This window comes from Neopelma chrysocephalum, unplaced genomic scaffold (assembly GCF_003984885.1).
Source record: "Neopelma chrysocephalum unplaced genomic scaffold, ASM398488v2 Primary Assembly neopelma1_98, whole genome shotgun sequence".
Classification (NCBI taxonomy): Eukaryota; Metazoa; Chordata; class Aves; order Passeriformes; family Pipridae; genus Neopelma; species Neopelma chrysocephalum.
In genome coordinates this window covers 1,646,479-1,664,891 of record NW_020897761.1, presented here as the reverse complement: position 1 = coordinate 1,664,891, position 18,413 = coordinate 1,646,479, and the positions used below count along the sequence as shown (strand labels likewise).

Sequence of the window (18,413 nt, the reverse complement as noted above, 5' to 3'; positions counted from 1 at the left end):
GTGCACCAGGTACTTCAGTCCATTAATCAAGCTTAATACATAAGGACATAAACAAAAGGATGTTCAACTTGACTATCACAGTCACCAGAGCTTACTCCTACAGTAAGCAGCTCTTCTAAACTAAGATCAGAGGAGACGATAGCACAGAGTACACCAACAAAAAGAATTTGCTCTCAAGTGGAAGCTCAATTGCAAACTGAATCCAAATGATCAGATCTAGCTAAAGCCACAGCAATTGTTTTTTTTTAAGTAACCAGGGATTTTAGAGGTAAATACCAATTCTCCCCAGTGTCCATACACTAGTAAGTTAGGATCAGCTAAACATTCAATGGCACATAAGTCTGTTCTTATACCCAGACAAGGGGGCCAGTGATTATAATCAAGATACAGCTCTGGTTTTGTACACCAAAGAGCAGATAACCAGCAAGATAAACATGTAATCCTCCTTGTGTACATGAGATACAGCTTGCCAAAACACTATTTAAGCAACAACCAAGTGTGAGGAAAGCAGTCTTTCACAATTTTTTTCCACAACTGGCTACCTACAAAGCACTATCTTAGCAGAGGCTGTGCCAACATCCTTGAGATTTTTCCCCAGGAAAAACAAAGTTCTATTTTTATTTAAGCACAAGTACAGTGTTCCAGAGCTGTCATTTTTAAACAGAGGAAGGACTGCTGAAGTATTTAAAGTTTTTCTAAACAGAGTCCTTCTTCAAGCAACACAAGCAGCTGAAAGCTACCTTCTCATTAGAGATGTTCAGCTAAAGTAGTCCACATTCCCTTTTACCAGCCTTGTGATGAACTAAGCACATCAGGCCAAACTGTGCTGGCCACAATTCTCATGTAATACATCAATTTGTAGTATTTTCCTAATATCCAGCTATCCAATTTGAAATAATCATACCCCCTCAACAGGAATTCCAGCATATATTCTACGTCAAGTTGAAACCCCTCCGTCCAACAACATCCAAAGGAAGGATTCCCCCTTCTTTCTGCACCATTCCACTACTTCCTGTACCTCTGGAAGCATTTCCCAACCCTTGTCCCTGTGTTTCCAAAGCATTCCTACCTTCCTTCATCAATGAAGTCTACTAGAAGTGTGCTGAGGATGAAGAGGATGAGGAGAGCGATGAACATGTGGTAGATTGTCCTGATGTGACTCACTTCAAACAGCTCACTAAGGGAGAGACGAAAATTAATGTACAAATTGGGTGCCAGTCCTCAGTTCATCCTCAGACAAAGGATAATTAGCCATTATCCAAGTGGGACTGAGAGGGCTGTAATTAAGGTTTACATTTGGGGAAGCCTGCAAGCTGTAGTACAGATGTTTTAGAAAGAAACAGAGAAGCTTGAGCAGATTAGTCCAGGTGGGACTGAACATAAGGTTGTGGGTGGTGGTGGGGAAAGTACCCCAAAGCAAAGGCTCTTTAATTGGCTATCAAGGGTATTTTCAGTCAATTTGATGGAAAACGTGAAGTTAAGTTACTCACTCCAAGAGGGACCTCCTGGCAGTAAAGATCTTCCCGTGTTCTGGAGGGGCCCTCGAGTTCCTGCAAAAAAAGAGGAGAACATTTGAGACAAAAAAAGAAATAAAGCTTCCAGGAAACATAACAGTTAAAACTGGCTTACTTGGCTTTGTGCAATTCCTTCTCTGAGCAGGAAGCTGGGAAGAGGGAGGCTGGAGATGAGGAATCCAGCAGTGCCGATTTTGCCACCAGGCTGTTCACAAACTCTGTGAAGTGACTGTCCACCTCCTTCATGAAAGCTGGCTTCAGTTGCTGACAGAGTAAAAACAGAGCATGAAATCGTTTCATTTGCTGGATATATTTTCATAAAATATTTATATTCCTGTTTATCCCGGCGCAGGACAGAGCAAGGCATCAAGAAAACATTCCTGCCAACAGTTGGAGCCTACTTGGACAAGATCAGGGGCTCATCCTGGCCTGTTCACACACCTCAGGACTTTGAATAACGTTTATGTTTGTCTATCAGATGCAACACAGAGAAACAAAGTAAACATACTGATCTTCATACACGTCTGTGGTGGCAGGTGTTTCTCATATTTTATAGTGTCAACTTAAAACATGAGTCCCAGAAAACATTCCTCAATTTTAACCAGAAGTATATCCTTAGTGCATGAAACTGGGAACCAACAAGTTCAAGAATTCATGGGATTAAATATTCCAGTTCAATCTCCTACGCTCCCTTTTCTTCTCACAGCTTTATACAGGTTGTCTTCTCTATTAAAAGCCAGTTATGTCAAAGTTGCACCATTTATAGCCTATTCATATCTTTCATTCTCATTTTAACAAAGGCAACTTCTGAAGTATCTGGTTCACTAGAGACCTTGGCTTCTTCAGGTGCATGAAAAACCACAGATAAGCATCTCCTTTACCATTTTTTGGCAAAATGCACTGATACAGTGCAAAAAAAAGGAGCTAATCAGCTGTGGATAAAGCACAGGCCATCCTGGTCAAAGCCTGCTTGCTTCACCTGATAAAGAGTTTCATTTCTAGAAAGAAAAACATTACTTAACCCTCCAAATAATAAGTTATACAGACAAGGGCTATAATTCCTCTTCAAAACGCAGATTGTAAAATGCCAAGATGTTTTCATATCCCTTTTGTCCCTCCCAAATCTAGTATGTTTAATTAATTCCTGCATTTTCTTGTCTGCAATATAGTTTGATCTGCTATTCAGTCTCATAACACAAACTTTCAAAGACCTGATCTCCCACACCCCAAGCAGTTTTAAAAAAACTCGATGCATTTAGGAGAAACTTAATGATAAAATGTTCAGTTACTTATTTCTGCACCAAGTGCTACACTGAGCTCTGGATTCCTTTCTGTTGTGGTGCAAACTCTCTTATTACATGCAGAGAGATTTGCAAAGTGGTTTAAGAGTTATTCTTATGACTTATTTCAAACATAATTTGCATATTGTTTTTGGTTTTCTTTATGCAAGTGTCTACTAGCCACATTTATCTGACCATCCTTTGTCTGGGATTTTTCCAGTTTGCCTCCAGATTCAAGGTCCAAGTCTTCCTACATGATAATTATGTATTATTTCATCTAGTTTTCCCACTGCTCAGTTGCTTAAGAAACACGTGTGTTTCTCTGACCACCTTCAGAATTCCCCACTCCTTTCTATTTTCTCATAAGGTTGAAAAGTGAAGTTTCTGGAGAAGAAAAGCTCCCAGGAGACTTCAGAGCAACTGTCCAGTATCTGAAGGGGCCCACAGGGAAGCCAGAGAGGGACTTTTCATCAGAACTGTAGTGACAAGACAAGAGGGAATGGGTACAAACTGAAAGAAGGGAAATTTAGGTTAGATATTAGGAAGAAATTCTTCCCTGTGTGGGTGTTGAGACGCTGGCACAGAATGACTGTGGCTGCCCCATCCCTGGAAGTGCTCAAGGCCAGGCTGGACAAGGCTTGGAGCAACCTGGGCTAGTGGGAGGTGTCGCTGCCCATGGCAGGGGGGCTGGAATGAGATGGTCTTTAAAGTCCCTTCCAACCCAAACTATTCTATGATTGTATAAAATACATGATCAGATGACAAATTCTTACAAAATGCTCCTGTCTAGTGCAACAACAGCGAAGAAAGCAAGTTTAACTCTCCGGCAGAAAATACAGGACAATCTGAAGTAAGCCCACATAAAACCAGAAGACCCTGAGGACAAGGTGGATCAGAACTCTCCATTCCTCCTGTTCCACTGTAGTCAGATCCAGAGAGATCTCTTGAAAGAAATGCTGCAGTAGGCGAAGGAGCAGACTAATATTTAACTTCAAAAAACATCTTCCCCCCATTTGGCAGCTTCCAGTATAGAATAAATAAGCTTCACCAGTGCTTAACGAAACAGAAGCTCTTAGGATCTGGCTACTCTTAGATATTGCTTTTCTGGGAGGCAAGAGATATGGACTTGTTCCTTTACAAACAGGAGGAAAAATCCAAATATTGAGTACTTGGGAATACAACCTGTAACAGAAGACAGTTGTGCTCTCTAGTATAGCCTAATTTTACAGCATGCATGCACATATCCCTGCTAAAAAAGCCAAAAGAGAAATTCCTGCTCCTCTTGGAGTGCTCAAATTCCTATGCCAAACAAAGCACTATTCATTCCCAACAAAACAGTGTCTTTTTTTTTTTTTTTTACAGTGTCTCCCCTTTTTTTCAGCCTAATCTCCTCTCAGTGAGAGTTTAACATGGTATTTCCCTGAAGTACCCCTTAGCTGGCACTCTGCTGAGGTTGCCTCCTCCAGGGCTGATACCAACACGTGCAGGTGTTTGGACTGGGAGAGCAGGGCACAAGTTCTCAATAGATTAAATAAAATACAACCAGAGTACAGACCCGCCAGTAATTGTAATTACAAACCAACAAGCATGAAAAGAATGCTATGCCATAAAAAGCAGAAGCTGGCCAATAATTGATGAGAAGTCAGAGAAAGTTGAGGGAAGTAACCCTGTGGCTTAAAGTTGCAACAGTTCCCCAGCATTTTACTCATTCTCACAGATTTAGTAATTTTGGTCACTGGAACGTGACAACAGCCAGCCCTGACCAAGTGACAGAGCACACCCTTCTCAACTCAGTTTAGGATGAGCAAAGGACTTCCAGACTGGACTGAAGGTGCCTGAAGGCCTCCTTATGCGTGACTTCCAGCTCCTATAAATCCTATTTATATCTGTGGAGTTGTCAGTGACCAGGCTTTTCACAAGCCAAGCATCTGCCTAGACCTCAGATACCTATCACAGAAAAGAGGAACTGCAATCCAAGCCTTTGTCCAGTGGTTCACACAACAAAAGGGTCTGCCACTCGAGGAATTCTCAGGTATTTTGCAGTAGTTGGGTTTTTTCCTCAACCTTACCTCTATTACCGTAGCTTTGAGGCACCTTAAATAAAACTACAACCTGCCTAACTCAGGGCTTAAAACCTGAACTCCCCGTGTTTTGGGAGAAACTTTAGCAATTAAAACACCACTGACCAGCTGGTTTTTTAGGATTCTCTTTGCAAATAAGAGATCACTCTGTTTGCAAACCAGTGTGTCTCAAAACTGGTGGCCAGAAAAAAAAAAGGAACAAGAGAATAAATAAGGAACACTCCTGAAGAAAGAAATCCAAGATCAAGTTGTCCCCTTGCTCCCTGGAACTTTCAAAGCTTCATGTGCTTAACAGTGAAAGCTTTCTCCTGCAAACATCCATTGCCAGCACAGTGATTAACAGTGCCTGTTTTGTCTGCAGAGAAGAGTTACAAGGCTTGATCTCCCATGTCCTCAGTAAGGATAAACAGGAGAGCACAACACACAAAATAAAATTCCAAGGTGACTATCCCTCTAATGGGTTGAATTTTAGAAGTTTCAGCACAAAAAGCACCCTTTGCAGAAGACATTTAAAAACCCTTTATTTACACCTGTTAAAAATTACCACCTATAGAGGCAGAAAAAAAAAAGACTTTTAAACAGGAAAACATCTCAAAGGTGCAAAGTATTTTTCTCTCTACGTATCCACTCTCTACTATTCACAAAAAGCTGGAACAATTAGATTACTTCATCTTTACCACGGAATTCTCTGCAATAAAATGATGCAAGAGTGCAGGACGATTCGCCCTGAGGAACATGGGTGCCACAAAACAATGGTTAACAAGGAGGGTGCAGCTCATTGTTTGGTCAACTTCATTTAATTTGGGCATAAATCACCTCAATATAATCTAAGACAATGGCAGCTCACACAGATGCAGATGATGTCAGAAACACCCGGTGCTATTTTCCTTGAGGATATTTTTCCCTGACAAAAGGAGTGAGACCAAGGCTCAGGAGGGTCATCTCCACAGCCAAGGCAACAGAAGTTGTGGGATACCCTTTATTCAGTGGATAGCAGGACACAGGGCATTCCAAATACGCAAGCAGGCTGGCTAATAATCACACTGCCAGAAGTTAGTGGTAAGGGAGTTTCCATTTTATTTACAGGTCTCAAAGTTCATTCTTATCTCTGGACTTCAACCTATTGGGATCAAGGAAGACAGAACCATATCGGATAAACACTACCCCCTCTTGTGCCAAGTAGGACAGAGAAAGAGGGCTGTGGAAAAGTCACTGCACTCAAACTAGGACTGAACAGGGATATTTGTGTTCCAGGGTCAGTGACTCTCCAAAAGACATTGGGGGTCAGTTATCCTGCTCCACCCCCCAAGCAAGTATTATATTTACCTCAGCTTCTGCTATTAGCTGCATTTTCCTTGTTATCACGTGGTCGACATCAACACGGCCTGAAGAAGGAAGGCAAACATTTAACATTTGCAATTTTAGCTGCATGTCTGAAAATACAGAAAGCACAACATACAGTAGCTCAGATACTAACTTTTCAACACTATTTCTGACTTCTAATAAGGTCCCACTAAGCTCAAATCAAAGCTGCAGGAAGTTCATAAACTATATCCAAGTGTTTTAGGATCACAGAACTGTCAGGCAGTCAACAGATGATAACATGCTGGATATCTGAAAGCTTTATTTTCCATCAGCAACTCTGCAAATCTTCCCAAGGTCCCTAAACATATTCAGCCTTGAAGCAGCTATCAGAGCAACCCTTAGAAGGTCATATCCAAGTGTGCTGATCTTTTATCAGAGCTTTATCTTATAGACTAAGGTTAGTTTGTCTGGAGGTCTCTACGTTGCCAATAGACAAGGCAGTCAAGTCATGGCTATCAGTGAAATAACTGTGATCAGCTTTAAGACAGGCTGAGTGGCAAAATGGAAGATTATCCTGTGTTCAAACCTGGATATTCCCACTCCTTTCATCCCCCAGGAGAAGTGCTAGATATGGGTATGACTGTATTCCTCAATATGCTTCACCACTTAAGCAAACAGTGAGGTCTTACATGCCATCAATATAATCTTTTATCATTACTAATATAGGTAAAGCCTCAAATATCACCTTTCTTTTGCACACCCATAAGATGCCTCTATTACATCAAGAGGAACAGCACCCACAGATCAGGCATTTGGGACTAGTCGGGGTTTAGGACAAGCACCAGCTGGGGTTTCCCTTCTCCAATAAGAACAACACAGAAGAAAAAGTTACTTAAAAGAGAGTCTTGCACATGGAGGAAAAGCAAGACTAAAGCAGCAGTCTCCACCCCCCTAAAATACTACTCAGGGTGAAAAGATTGCAAGAAACCTTGCCTTGTGCATATCCTTTGGCAATTATAGCTACAGCACTACCTCATACACAGACACACAGCCGGGATTACAACTTGTTTCTAAGACATCACCACCACTTCTAGAAAAAGAAGGTACTGAACTGATTCCCTAATAAGATTCCAGGGCAGCATGAGCTCACAGATTTGCTGAAGAGGTGCCAAAGTTGTGCTGCTGTGTGGCAGGAAAACAGATTCATGCACTATCACAGTGCATAATGTGGCCTCCTTGTATGGGCACAGCCCCTGCACACAAAATGTGGTTTCATTTTCATTGACACAAGTGCTTCTGTGATGCTCACTGTTCTCAGGGTGCTCTTATGAGCAACTGTTTTGAGCAACTGCTTTTAGATAGTTTAGGAAGACCTGCTTCAGAAATGAATACCTGTTCAGTATTAAAATTCATAAATTTTAATACTGAAGAAGAGTTAAACAAAACAAGAAGCTTTACCCTCATGCACCTATGCTCAGTTGTCAGTATTAATTCCCCTTCCCATCAATCAGGCAGGAAGACTGTTTTCTGTCTATAAAAGTACTACACAAAATACAGACTTAAGAACAGCAACAATTGCCCATTACTTAGCAGCCCTCTAATGTAACAACAGACAAGGAAATTGCTTAACACCACAAATTTTGGCTGCATGCAAAGATATATTTTTCCAAAAATAGAATTCCCAGTTGCTAAGCATCTCACCTCCAAGACAAAAAAAAATTACCTCAGCACTTAAACTCATCGTGCTGATACACTTACTGAACAACAGCAGTTTGGAAAACAAATGGAGAGAGAAATTTAAGATACCCTTGACCCACTTAGTTCCTGCACTTTGCTGGTCTAAAATGGATTCACACCCAATAAATTTAAAAAAAGAAAAGAAAAAAATCAATTTGTTCCACGAGCAGCAGAACTGTATTCCCTTCATATCATCTCAGTGACTCTACTCCTTCACTGTGTCACTCCACAATTGTATTCAAATTTCTCTCCTCCCACTACTACTGTGTGAAGAACCAGCTTGTGCTGACCTGCTAGATCAGACAGACCTGCTGAGTTTAATGAACCTTTCCCTGCAAAAAGTTAAGAATTTGTGTCTCTTATCCAGCTGCCAATCCTCAAGACTCTTATCAAGTTTTCTTGAAGCCACCCAACACGGCCAAAGTGGACAGGACACGTGAGACTTAAGGGATTGCACTATTTCCTTTGTAAGCTAACCTAAAAATAAAATAACCACTGCTTTGACCATATATTTCCTGTCAGATCTTGCATTTGAAGCCTCAGTTATTATAACTACTCAGGCATAGTATTTATTAATAAAACACCCTTTTTGACTACAAGGCCTTAAAGATGGAGTTTTACCTATATCAAATGTACCGCTTTAATGGTTTCACAGGAAACAAGGCCAGTCTCTGACCTGCTGATGCTGTAACAGCTGAACTGCAGGCAGTGTCCCTCCTGACACTTCATTTAACTACAGAATAGACTACAAACACAGCATCTTTTAAAAGGTTTTGAAATAAAGATCTGTCTTCAGTATAAGCATCTAGTATAACAAAGTAAAATCCCTTGTGAGCTTGTCACATCTTTTCCAGAATAAGATCTCCTGTAGAAGAAAACCAACTCCAAACCAACTCATTCTGCTGTGTTGCATTGCCCCACAAACTCAACTGGGTCACAAGGCAGATACCAGAGAACACACAAACTCATCATCTTCTTTAATCACTTGTCCTCTGTTGTGCAAGCTGCCACTCATGTTCCGTGAGGTCACTGGAAAAGAGATTCATCACATGATTTTGAGTCTAAAAGGAAATGTGCACTGCTAAAGAATCCAAATCTTCACTTTCCTTTGACCCTGAAAACAAAGACTGGATCCCTCTGTATCACTTTGGGATTCCAACAGCATTATAAAAATAGACTTAAGGCTGCACAATACAAGCAAGCACATCTCTGCATTTGAAGTTGAGATGTGCCTTAAGAAAACAGGAAATATATTCAAAGTGATAAAAAGGTTGTCTTTGAAGACTAGTACAAAATAATGTCCAGTTTCACAGGACACTGAAACAGAGTTTGCTTTGGAAGAGCTCTGCTCACAGGGAGAAGTTTTAACAGCAGTTGTGTCGCTGTCCCACCAGCAAAGCCATTAACAAGGTCTTTAGCTGACCACTTGTCTTGGGCTTGTAGAAACCTATGCTTGTAGGACTGACTTCTCTGTACAGCCCAAATTCCAAGTAGGTTCAAAAATCAGAAGAAAAAACAAAGGGGCAATTTGAATGTAAACCTTGTTTCCATAGGAAACCAGGCTAATAAAAATCACCTGAAGATTGAGAAAGCTGCTTAATTGTTGAGAAGTTGAGCAACTCTGGTTTCACAAAAGATTGACTAACCACCTTTCCTAAAGGATCTCATTGTCCCTTTTTCAACCTACTCTTGCACATTACAGATATAAGTGACATTTGAGATGACTGGAGCAGCAAACCATTCACATGATCTACTGGTACAGCAGCTTGGGATCCAACAAAAACCAACTTATTTCTTGATCAGGAAACCGACCATTCAAGAGGTTAAAGCAACATAGGCAGAAGGATTTCACTACTGACACCTGGATTTAAAGGCTCCCTCTCCAAAACCACTAAAGATGTTATCTGAAGCAAGGCAGTGTTAAAGCCAACCTAGTACAAGGCTACTGTAAAGAGGGGAGGAGTTCCATATCTGGTACAACACACATTAATAATTTGATGCTAATGAGCCTTATTCTTAATTATGGTAATTTATTTGGCCACTCAGCAGATAGAGGCAAGTTATCATTAGACTCAGGTGACCTGTTTAAAGAATGCACAAGCCATAGGACACTGCACTGCAGCTGGACAAGGTACTGAGCTTAAAAAGTCACTTCTGAAGGTACATGGGACAGAAACAGCCTCTTCACTAGCAGGAGGAAACATCTGCATTCTCTATGTCATGCTACCATGTCTACAGGCTCCTCAGGAAAAACTGCTGAGCCTTCACCTAATCCACAGGTTCCAAAACATGAGAGCACAAAATTGCCAGAACCCAGCGAGACAAAACAGCTCTGTTCGATCCATCTCTCAGAAACACATCCAAGACACTCAATTCAAGCAGCTTAATCCCAAATTCATTAATCTGCAAGAAAAAGCCTGTTCATACATTGAACACTTACTACTGTGAGTCAGATAGCAAAGGCTAAAGCTTTCCAAATTGCTCCCTCAGAGTTCCCTCCTCCTCCTCCATCAGTGGGCACATGCAACTCGTGCATCACTGTGAACTTTTGCACAGAGAATGATCGATAGTAACCTCTCCATGGGAAGATAACAACCCCTTTCTAAGATCAGCATTACCAAACAGCCTTACTCACACCAAACAGCTTTGCCACGTTGCTTGTTTGCAGATCAGCCTCCAGAGACACTTCTAATCCTTTCCTGATTTCTGGGGAAACAAGGACAGACCCCAAAACCACCATTTTACTGTTCTGAATGACTAATCTGAGCATTTCAGAGAACCCTGAATGCACACTGTGAATCCATGTCCTCTAACCTTTTAAGATCTGTCCATGCAGTTTCTATTATGCACATTCCAGGTGAGTTTTCGTCCAACCAGTACTGCCTGATACCAACATCCCATTAGGCAGAACAGTTTGATATTTACGTATCTCCAGCTGAAAACATGTAAGACTAATTTCATTAAGGAGGCCTGGCTTTTGACAGGGGATTATTGCCACCCAGATCATCTGCTGACTCTATGCCAGGACCAAATTAGTTGTTTAATTGCAACACTGGAGCCAATTAAAGGAGAAGTGATACACCAGACTGAAGTTCGGCTACTCTGTCAAAGTGAAATTACAGGCTGAATAATTACAAAATAGAAACAATACTGCTAAAAAATTGGGTGTACCAGAGTACAAACTCTTCACTCTTGGAAGCCAAGCAAGGAAACAGCCTTCAGAAGCATTGATGAGGCAAGAAACAAAGTAACTTCAACTATACCAATGGAAGAGGCAGACCTAATGTAGCTCTAAAGCCTATACATGTATTAAGATTATTCCTCTTAGCAATTTAATATCAGCCAAAGCATTTGAGTTAATGAAGAAAGGGTTAGAGGTCCAGAAGTTTCTGTAGAAAGTTCACACACTTCTGGAAACAAGTCAATTGGCCCTTGACACATTAACTCTTCAGCTAAAAAGCAGATTGTGCTTGCTATAATCAGAGAGGATCAAGGCTGGGTAATCACGTTAGTGATTTTGTCTTTCTACAGAAATAACTGCCACAAAGATGCTACAATATTTACTTTTATACATTCTTGACCTGGCTGGAATCTCTTGACTGCAACAAATATGCATCTTGTCTAAAATTCTCCACAACACCCAGTGCTAAGATGCTACAGTATAAAAAGGCTGTTGCCAGACAGCAGATCATTAGCCACACACTGCCTTTGTACACATCAGCACTAATGCCTTAGAAACAGCTATTCAGACGTGAAGAGCCAGGACAAAAGAAAGAGAAAAAACATCTATGGCTGCTTCTTTTGAGAAATTCTCCCACCTCAGCCCTGCTTTCACAGAAAGGGCCACTATGAAGAGGCCACGATCTGCAACACATGAACACTTCATAAAGCTGCAACCTTTGGGTCAGAGATGCTGATTTAACCCCATTGTACAGAGGAATTCCTGACGAGGGGGATGCATCTTCCTCCCATGCCTCAAGGCATCAGACTTGGGCCTCCTACCTCCTTGTGTTAGTCCTGTTGTCCCCATCACTATGCTGAGCAAAGAGTCTGCAAAAACCAGTGACACTTTGTGACACCTCTGCTCAGCTGGCAGCAACGCTGGCAGGTAAGATGCACCTGGTCTTAACTAACCAGGATTCCTCCCTGCTGTCCTTCACTGCTGTTTGTACAGGACTAAAATCACACTGCACTGTTCCAAGCCAACCCCCCAGACACACAGGAGAGCTCAGCACACTTTCAAAAGATCCACCCCAGGATGTTTACTTGCTGCACACTCACAGTATCTCACCTCCAGTGATGTTTTGCCACATCTCAAGAGGTGTTGAAAGGATAGACCTTTAAAGACAGGCACACCCACGTATCAAGCACTAATTATCACTGCTCTATTTATTATTCACCCAAAACCTTGCAAGAACTCAAATTCATTCATAACAGTTAAGGAGTTTCCATACATAAAAAAAGGTTAAAAAGGTACTAGTCTACTTCCTAAACCCATCATGACTGTTTTTCAGTAGCCACCAACTCCCTGCAATTTTCTAAAACAGTCCCAATTAAAATTACTGTACTACCATCAGCTTAAAATCCCAGTTCTCCAAGCAGTTTGTGGGATGACTTTCTCTCCAATGTATTTTTTTGCAAGAAGAAATCTAACTTGTCCTAAATTTAAACTTGCTCCAACTCCTGTTTCAGTTAAAAGGAATACTATGAAATAGTGACAATATTCAGAAGCATATCAGTAAGAATTATCTCCTTGAGTCAGTGGCATCAGGGTTTTGGAGCTTATACTCACAGGGCACATTGTGATAAACTACTTTAGCTATTTGCTTAATCTGTGTCCCAAAGAGAAAGGAAACAAGCTGCAGTTTCAATGCTGACCTCCTTATCACCGGGCTGAAATGTGGTACAGCATAAACCAGGAATTACAGACAGTCACAGAGTCCACAGGCAAAACCACTCATTGTGCCACACAACTGTCCCTGCAACCCATGGGACAGGGCATGGCAGCAGTGACCCTTCCACAAAGCCAACTACAAGCCACATAACTTTTAAGGTGACCACAAAACAAATGAATACAAACCTAACTGTTTATTGTTCTGTTTTCTGGCAGCCAAGGTTGACTGGATAGAAGGGAGCTGTCCTGATACCAACAGAACCCCAGAGGAGCTGAGAATCGTTCCTTGTGCCATCCTACCTCCACCTGTCTGTCAGGTATGTTAAACAGCATTTTGTTCAATCTTGAGAAGTCTCATACTTAAAGCTTGTACAGGAAGTGAGATGAAGTCCCAGAAAAAGCATTTACCAGGATTACTCAAAAGTGCTGCCAAGAGGCATTTGCACCATTTACAGCATTAATGCATCTCCTTCTGCTGTGACAATTAATCACTTTTTCAGATCCCTGCAAGCACTGCAGCACAGCTCCCTAGGGAAAGTTCTGCAGGTCAGCACTCCAAACAACCCACACCTGCCGAAGGGGTGCAGCTGGTACACAGGGAGCTCCACCAGAGACAGAAAACACAAAATGAAGGAGCAAAGAGGCCAGAGCCATGAGCTAGAAAGGACACCTTAGAGGAGATCACATGCCAGAGGTGCAGCTAGTCCCAAACCAGTGAGTCTCACCATTGCTTGAGTTTTGAAACGACCTCTCACTCTCAGGTCTCCTCTGTGTTTCTTCATTCTCAGGGGTCTTGCAGGGTGCAGTGGAGCCAGACTGGCGTTTCCTCACACAGTCGTCACCTGCCATGGTTACCCAGCTAGGCCAGAAAAGGAGAGTAGATAATTAATGACAGAACAAACTCATTAACTCTTTACATTGTTCAGTAATAAATTCAAATAGCCTTCTTCACACTAAAGTTATGGTTTCTTCCCTCCATTACGAATTCAGAGCAAGGATAGAGGAAATTCAGCACACGCTTGTGTGAGTCAATGACTGCGGATCACACTTCCTCTCCCTTGCTACAAACAGTAAAGGAACAAAGTAACCAACAAGTTCCCCCATCACTACCAAAACATCTCCCCACAGTTCCCTCTTCTCCCTGCAGACCTTTTAAGTGTTTAAAATAACTTAAGCCTTTGCAAAACCTTTAAAAGACCAAAAAGCAAATCCTTTCTGACAGTCAGCTGGACAGCAAGACTTGCCTTCTGAGAGCTCTGGCAGGTTTGCTTTGCCAGAATCACCAGCAATATTTTGCCTGAGCACAGCACCTACTTGTCAAGTTTTCAGTTGTTATTGCAAGAACAGCTTCCTCAATGGATCCTTGTGTTCCGCTTGGACAGACAACGCAAACCACAGAGAAACAGGAAGAGAATCAGGTTTGAGCTAGGGACAAAGGTCATTGCTGGGGACAGATCTGCCAGCAGGGAACACCTGAAGCACTGCAAGCAGGATGAAAACAAAATTCTCAGTTCACAAGAAGAGCACTACTTTGGCTACCAAGCGACATCCCAGGACACTCCACATGAAAATTCAGCTCAAGAATCTCTTGGAGATGTAGCTACAACGAGGGAAAACGTTCAGATTTTTTTCCAGAAAACCACACAGGCATGTGTGTGACTACATTTCCAAACTCAATGTATTTTTTCACCTTGGCACAAACTCTGCAGCAGATGTGTTTGGCTGCTGGTGAACAGTGTACGTGCACCAGCACAGACGAGCTGTTACAGGCAGGCAAGGAAAACTCATGCACTTGTGAAAAATGAACCGTTTAAGGATGGATTTCCTCAGAATACAGAGGGTGGCACTTCTGCAAAAGGGAAATAAGACTATGATCAGAGGTTTCCAGGACTCAGCTTCCTGTGTTTGTCCCTCTAGTAGAACAGTCTCCCATTCTCCTTGCAGGCCTCACAGCACACAGGGGAGAAACACCACCACCAATCAACAAATCACTAATTCAATCACCATTTCTTGCAGCACTGCCCCTCTCAGCTCAGTCTCAAGAGGTCTCAAGCTGCCCACAAGCTGTAGAGCTGGCTCTGTACAACACCTGAGAGCTCACGTTATCATCATCTACATAAAGCAAAAAGCATTTACATGAAGAACAGAAAGAACTAGACAAGAATATGGTAAATCTTCCTACAGTAACTGTGTTCACCAGCCTCAAAAGGCAGCTGGCAGGTTATACCCACTTCCCACCAGCTCTTTACACAGTTACTGCTGCAATCCCCCTGCTTTTAAACGTTAATCAGTCCCCATCAGGAATACTTGACTCTTTACACTTCCCAGCCTTCCCACAAGGTTCCAGGTACAGACACAGCTGCATCATGTTGGAGCAAAGAATCATTTTCCCCACCTGGGACTTACAACTACGTGGAGATCCTGGGCAGCTAAATATTCCAATCCTTGTGTTCTTACACAACAGAGATGCCCAAACCCCTGTCAAAGGGTAAGAATGGATCACTCTGCTCACACAACAGGATCTGCAGAGCAGTGGAGAGGGAAATCGAGCTGCCTTCCAAATTCATGCACCAACAAGCTACTCCTTGGGCCGCCTGGAGCCTCTCACTGCCTCCTGATCCAAGTTAAGCTCTCCTCGTGAGCCACACCCATCCTTACAGGTGCAGGTTTTCCAGCTCTAACAGGGGACCACAACTTTAATTCTTTTCTCAGCACACTTTTCATCTTCTTCAAGAGATGAGGAAGACACTCCTTCCTTTCCAGTGCAGAATGGTTACAGTATTTCACTGAAAGGTTAACAGAAAGGAGTTAAAAAATAACAGATTTCAGGATACGAGAAGGAAAAATCATGTGAGGGGAAGAAAAAAGTTAAACAACCTAAAGTTATTAATTCAGATAGGCTAAGTGATGACAACAAAACCTTTTTCATACCAAAACAAGAGCTGTGCTAGAGAAAGATCTATGAAAACAGATATTTTCCTAGTCTACTTCCCATATGAATGGAGGTGTAACATTACAGTACCTAAGCAACTATCAGCACATCAGATCCTAAAGAGGGCATCAAACCTTTCCTCTAATCTCTGCTAGAACTGAATCATTCATGACACAATGCCAGGATAACTCCAGATGTTCATCTCCTCAACAAGAAGAAATCTCTCCTCACAATTAGTTAACAGTCACTCCACCCCACTCCGAGCACTTGTAGGACATCCACAACCGCAACTGTAGCTGTAGGTTTCTAGAACTACAAACCCATTAGCAGATTTCCGACCAGGAACGCCCTGATTTTACAGGCACGACTGCGTTACGGTACTCGTAAAGGGCTCACAAACCTTAAGCTTCTCCGTGTTCCCTGTCGAAGCACTGGTAATTAATTATAAGATGCCTTGAGAGAAAAGCAACACCCTGTGGGAAGTTCATCTTTGCATTTCAAAAGGCTCGGTGAGGAACAGCCAAGAATCACGGAATGGTTTGGGCTGGAAGGGACCTCAAAGATCACCTAGTTCCAGCGCCCTGCCTCCAACACTAAACACACTCAGTAACAACCTTATTCCAAAGACCATTCAGACCTACAAAGTTTTCCTTCGGCTCTTGACCCTGGGGTATAACATTGACTCGCAGACGCGGATCCTCGGTACCCGCAGAGCTGCCCTCGAGCCAGGCAGGGACCAGGGCAAAGTTAAGGTCATCTCCCAGGGCAAAGTTAAGGTCATCCCCAGCTCACCCGCAACGCGCAAAACACTCGGCAGGAAAAAAAACACCCTAAACCTGCGGACATCAATGGGATCCGCCTGAAGCGCTGCCCGGGCTCCGAGCCAGCTCCTGTCCCGCGAACTGCCCGCATGCACCCGCCTCCCCCGAGCCCCAGCCCCGCAGAGCTCCGTGAGCCGCCGGGGGCGGGGAGGGACGGCGCGGACCCGGTGCTGGGGTCAGGGCCGCCCTCACCCCGCGGAGCATCACCTCAGGGACGGCGGAGCCAGTGCCGCCTTCTTCTTCTTCTTCTTCTTCTTCTTCTTCTCCTCCTCCTCCTTCTCCTTCTCCTCCGCGTGCGACCGCTTCCCTTTCCCCTGTTCCCCCTTCCCGCCTCCTCCCGCCGGGGCCTCTTCCCGGGGCTCGCGCACGTCACGGCGCAGGGGGCGGGGCTGGCGGCGGCCCCGCCCATTGGCTGAGGAGGTGTCTCCGCGTGGGAGGGGCGGGGCGGGGGGCGCGGCACGTGAGGCGCACGTGGGGGCGCGCGCCCCCCCCCCCTCAGCCCCCCCCACCCCCTCAGGAATCGCCGCCTTCTCCCGGTGATCCTGAGGCGGGGAGTTAATGCGCCAAGAAATGTGGAGACCCATCCGCAAGGGGAAGGCAGCGCCCAAGGTTCGTAAATGCTCGAAAGGAGCAACAAGAGTCAGAGGGTCCGCAAACAGTCAGAAAGTTTTATTGGTAAATTACACACTTGGCGTGGAAATTGGTATGTTGGTCCCTGACCCGCTGTGTAAGCACACGGCAGGGGGTTCTGGATAAAGGGGTAGGGTGAAAGGGAAGAGAGGGAGGAAGAGATTGATTGAAGAGAAAGAAAAAGAGGGAGGAGGGAAAGGAAGGAAGGAAGGAAGGAAAGGAAGGAGAGAAAAAGAGATCACCAGTCCTGGTTCCAATGAGTCAATCCAGCTGACGGGATGTCAGTCCCGGTTCCAGCTGTGGATCAGCTGTGTCAGTCTGGCCGATGGGACCAACCGGGATGTGGGACAGCCGTGCCCACCCAGCCCAATGCTGGGCTCAGTGACCCCCCAGGCAGTGTCTGCCCTTGCCCTCAGGACCTCCTGCTCCCCACACCCTCGGCACAAGGAGAACTTATTTCAAGGCCCTGGGAGGACACTGCAGCCAAGGCCGGGAGGGCCCGGCTGCTTTATCTGTGCTCGTCCTTCGGCGGGAACGCAGGAGTTACTAAACAAGCACTTCCCGCGGCACTCGGGCTCAAAGTGTCCTCCCCAGGGAGGCTCTTCCAAACGGGAGCTAGGGTATGTATTTTTACAGGGAAGTAAAAGTGGAGTGCCCCCCAACTTCAACAGTACCCCCAGTCCCCCAAGAAGGGGAATTTGTGGCAAGGGAGTGCTCCCCATCACAAGGGTTACCCTGGGAGTGGGAGCTGCAGCTCGTGTGTTTGGGGGAGCTGAGCAGGGGCCTGGCTGGACAGTTCTCCCTCCAGTCTCAGACGTGCTCCGGAGGGTCAAAAACTGTGTGAAAGGTTGGGGTTTGGACCTCGCTTTCTCTCTCTCTCCTCAGACAGACACAGGCTTGTGACGGGCAGTGAGTCAGTGAGTCACTGAACACGTCACCAACCAACAAACTCTAGTAACCTCCCGGGAGCTGCATTTCACACTGCAAATGGGAAAGTTTTCCTAAAGACAGGAGAACTAAGCCACTAATCTCCTACTGCAAATACATGTCTCTCCTCCTCCTCACGACTTCAGGGCTGTGCTGTGCACAATATGTACCCAGGTGCACCTTGAAAGGTCACTGCAAACCGAGGTACAAAGCTACAATGTGGTATTAAAACATTTCTGTTGCATTTCACTTTATCAGACTTGTTACTAAAATTTGTTTTGACCGACATGCA

General features: G+C 44.0%; 1 protein-coding gene and 1 long non-coding RNA gene across 3 annotated transcripts in view; one reads left to right on the top strand and one right to left on the bottom strand.

Annotated features, from left to right (window-relative positions):
- Positions 1–13,134, top strand: part of LOC113972992 — a 38,134-nt gene extending 25,000 nt beyond the window's left edge. The window contains exon 4 of the long non-coding RNA XR_003536095.1: positions 13,028–13,134. This is a non-coding gene — a long non-coding RNA (uncharacterized LOC113972992). The remainder of the gene's footprint in view (positions 1–13,027) is intronic.
- SOAT1 (sterol O-acyltransferase 1) overlaps positions 1–16,911 on the bottom strand; it is a 28,220-nt gene extending 11,309 nt beyond the window's left edge. Inside the window, exons 1-7 of one of the 2 annotated variants that reach the window (XM_027694563.1) lie at positions 16,837–16,911; positions 16,772–16,800; positions 13,537–13,670; positions 6,202–6,260; positions 1,630–1,778; positions 1,491–1,550; positions 1,070–1,177 (exon numbers count right to left, since the gene is read on the bottom strand). In XM_027694563.1, the coding sequence (XP_027550364.1) occupies positions 1,070–1,177; positions 1,491–1,550; positions 1,630–1,778; positions 6,202–6,260; positions 13,537–13,660 (500 nt within the window). In that variant the 5' untranslated portion in view covers positions 13,661–13,670; positions 16,772–16,800; positions 16,837–16,911. Of the gene's footprint in view, positions 1–1,069; positions 1,178–1,490; positions 1,551–1,629; positions 1,779–6,201; positions 6,261–13,536; positions 13,671–16,771 lie in introns of both variants that reach the window. The other variant, XM_027694562.1, reaches the window with a different exon arrangement.
- Between the last annotated feature and the right edge of the window lie 1,502 nt (positions 16,912–18,413).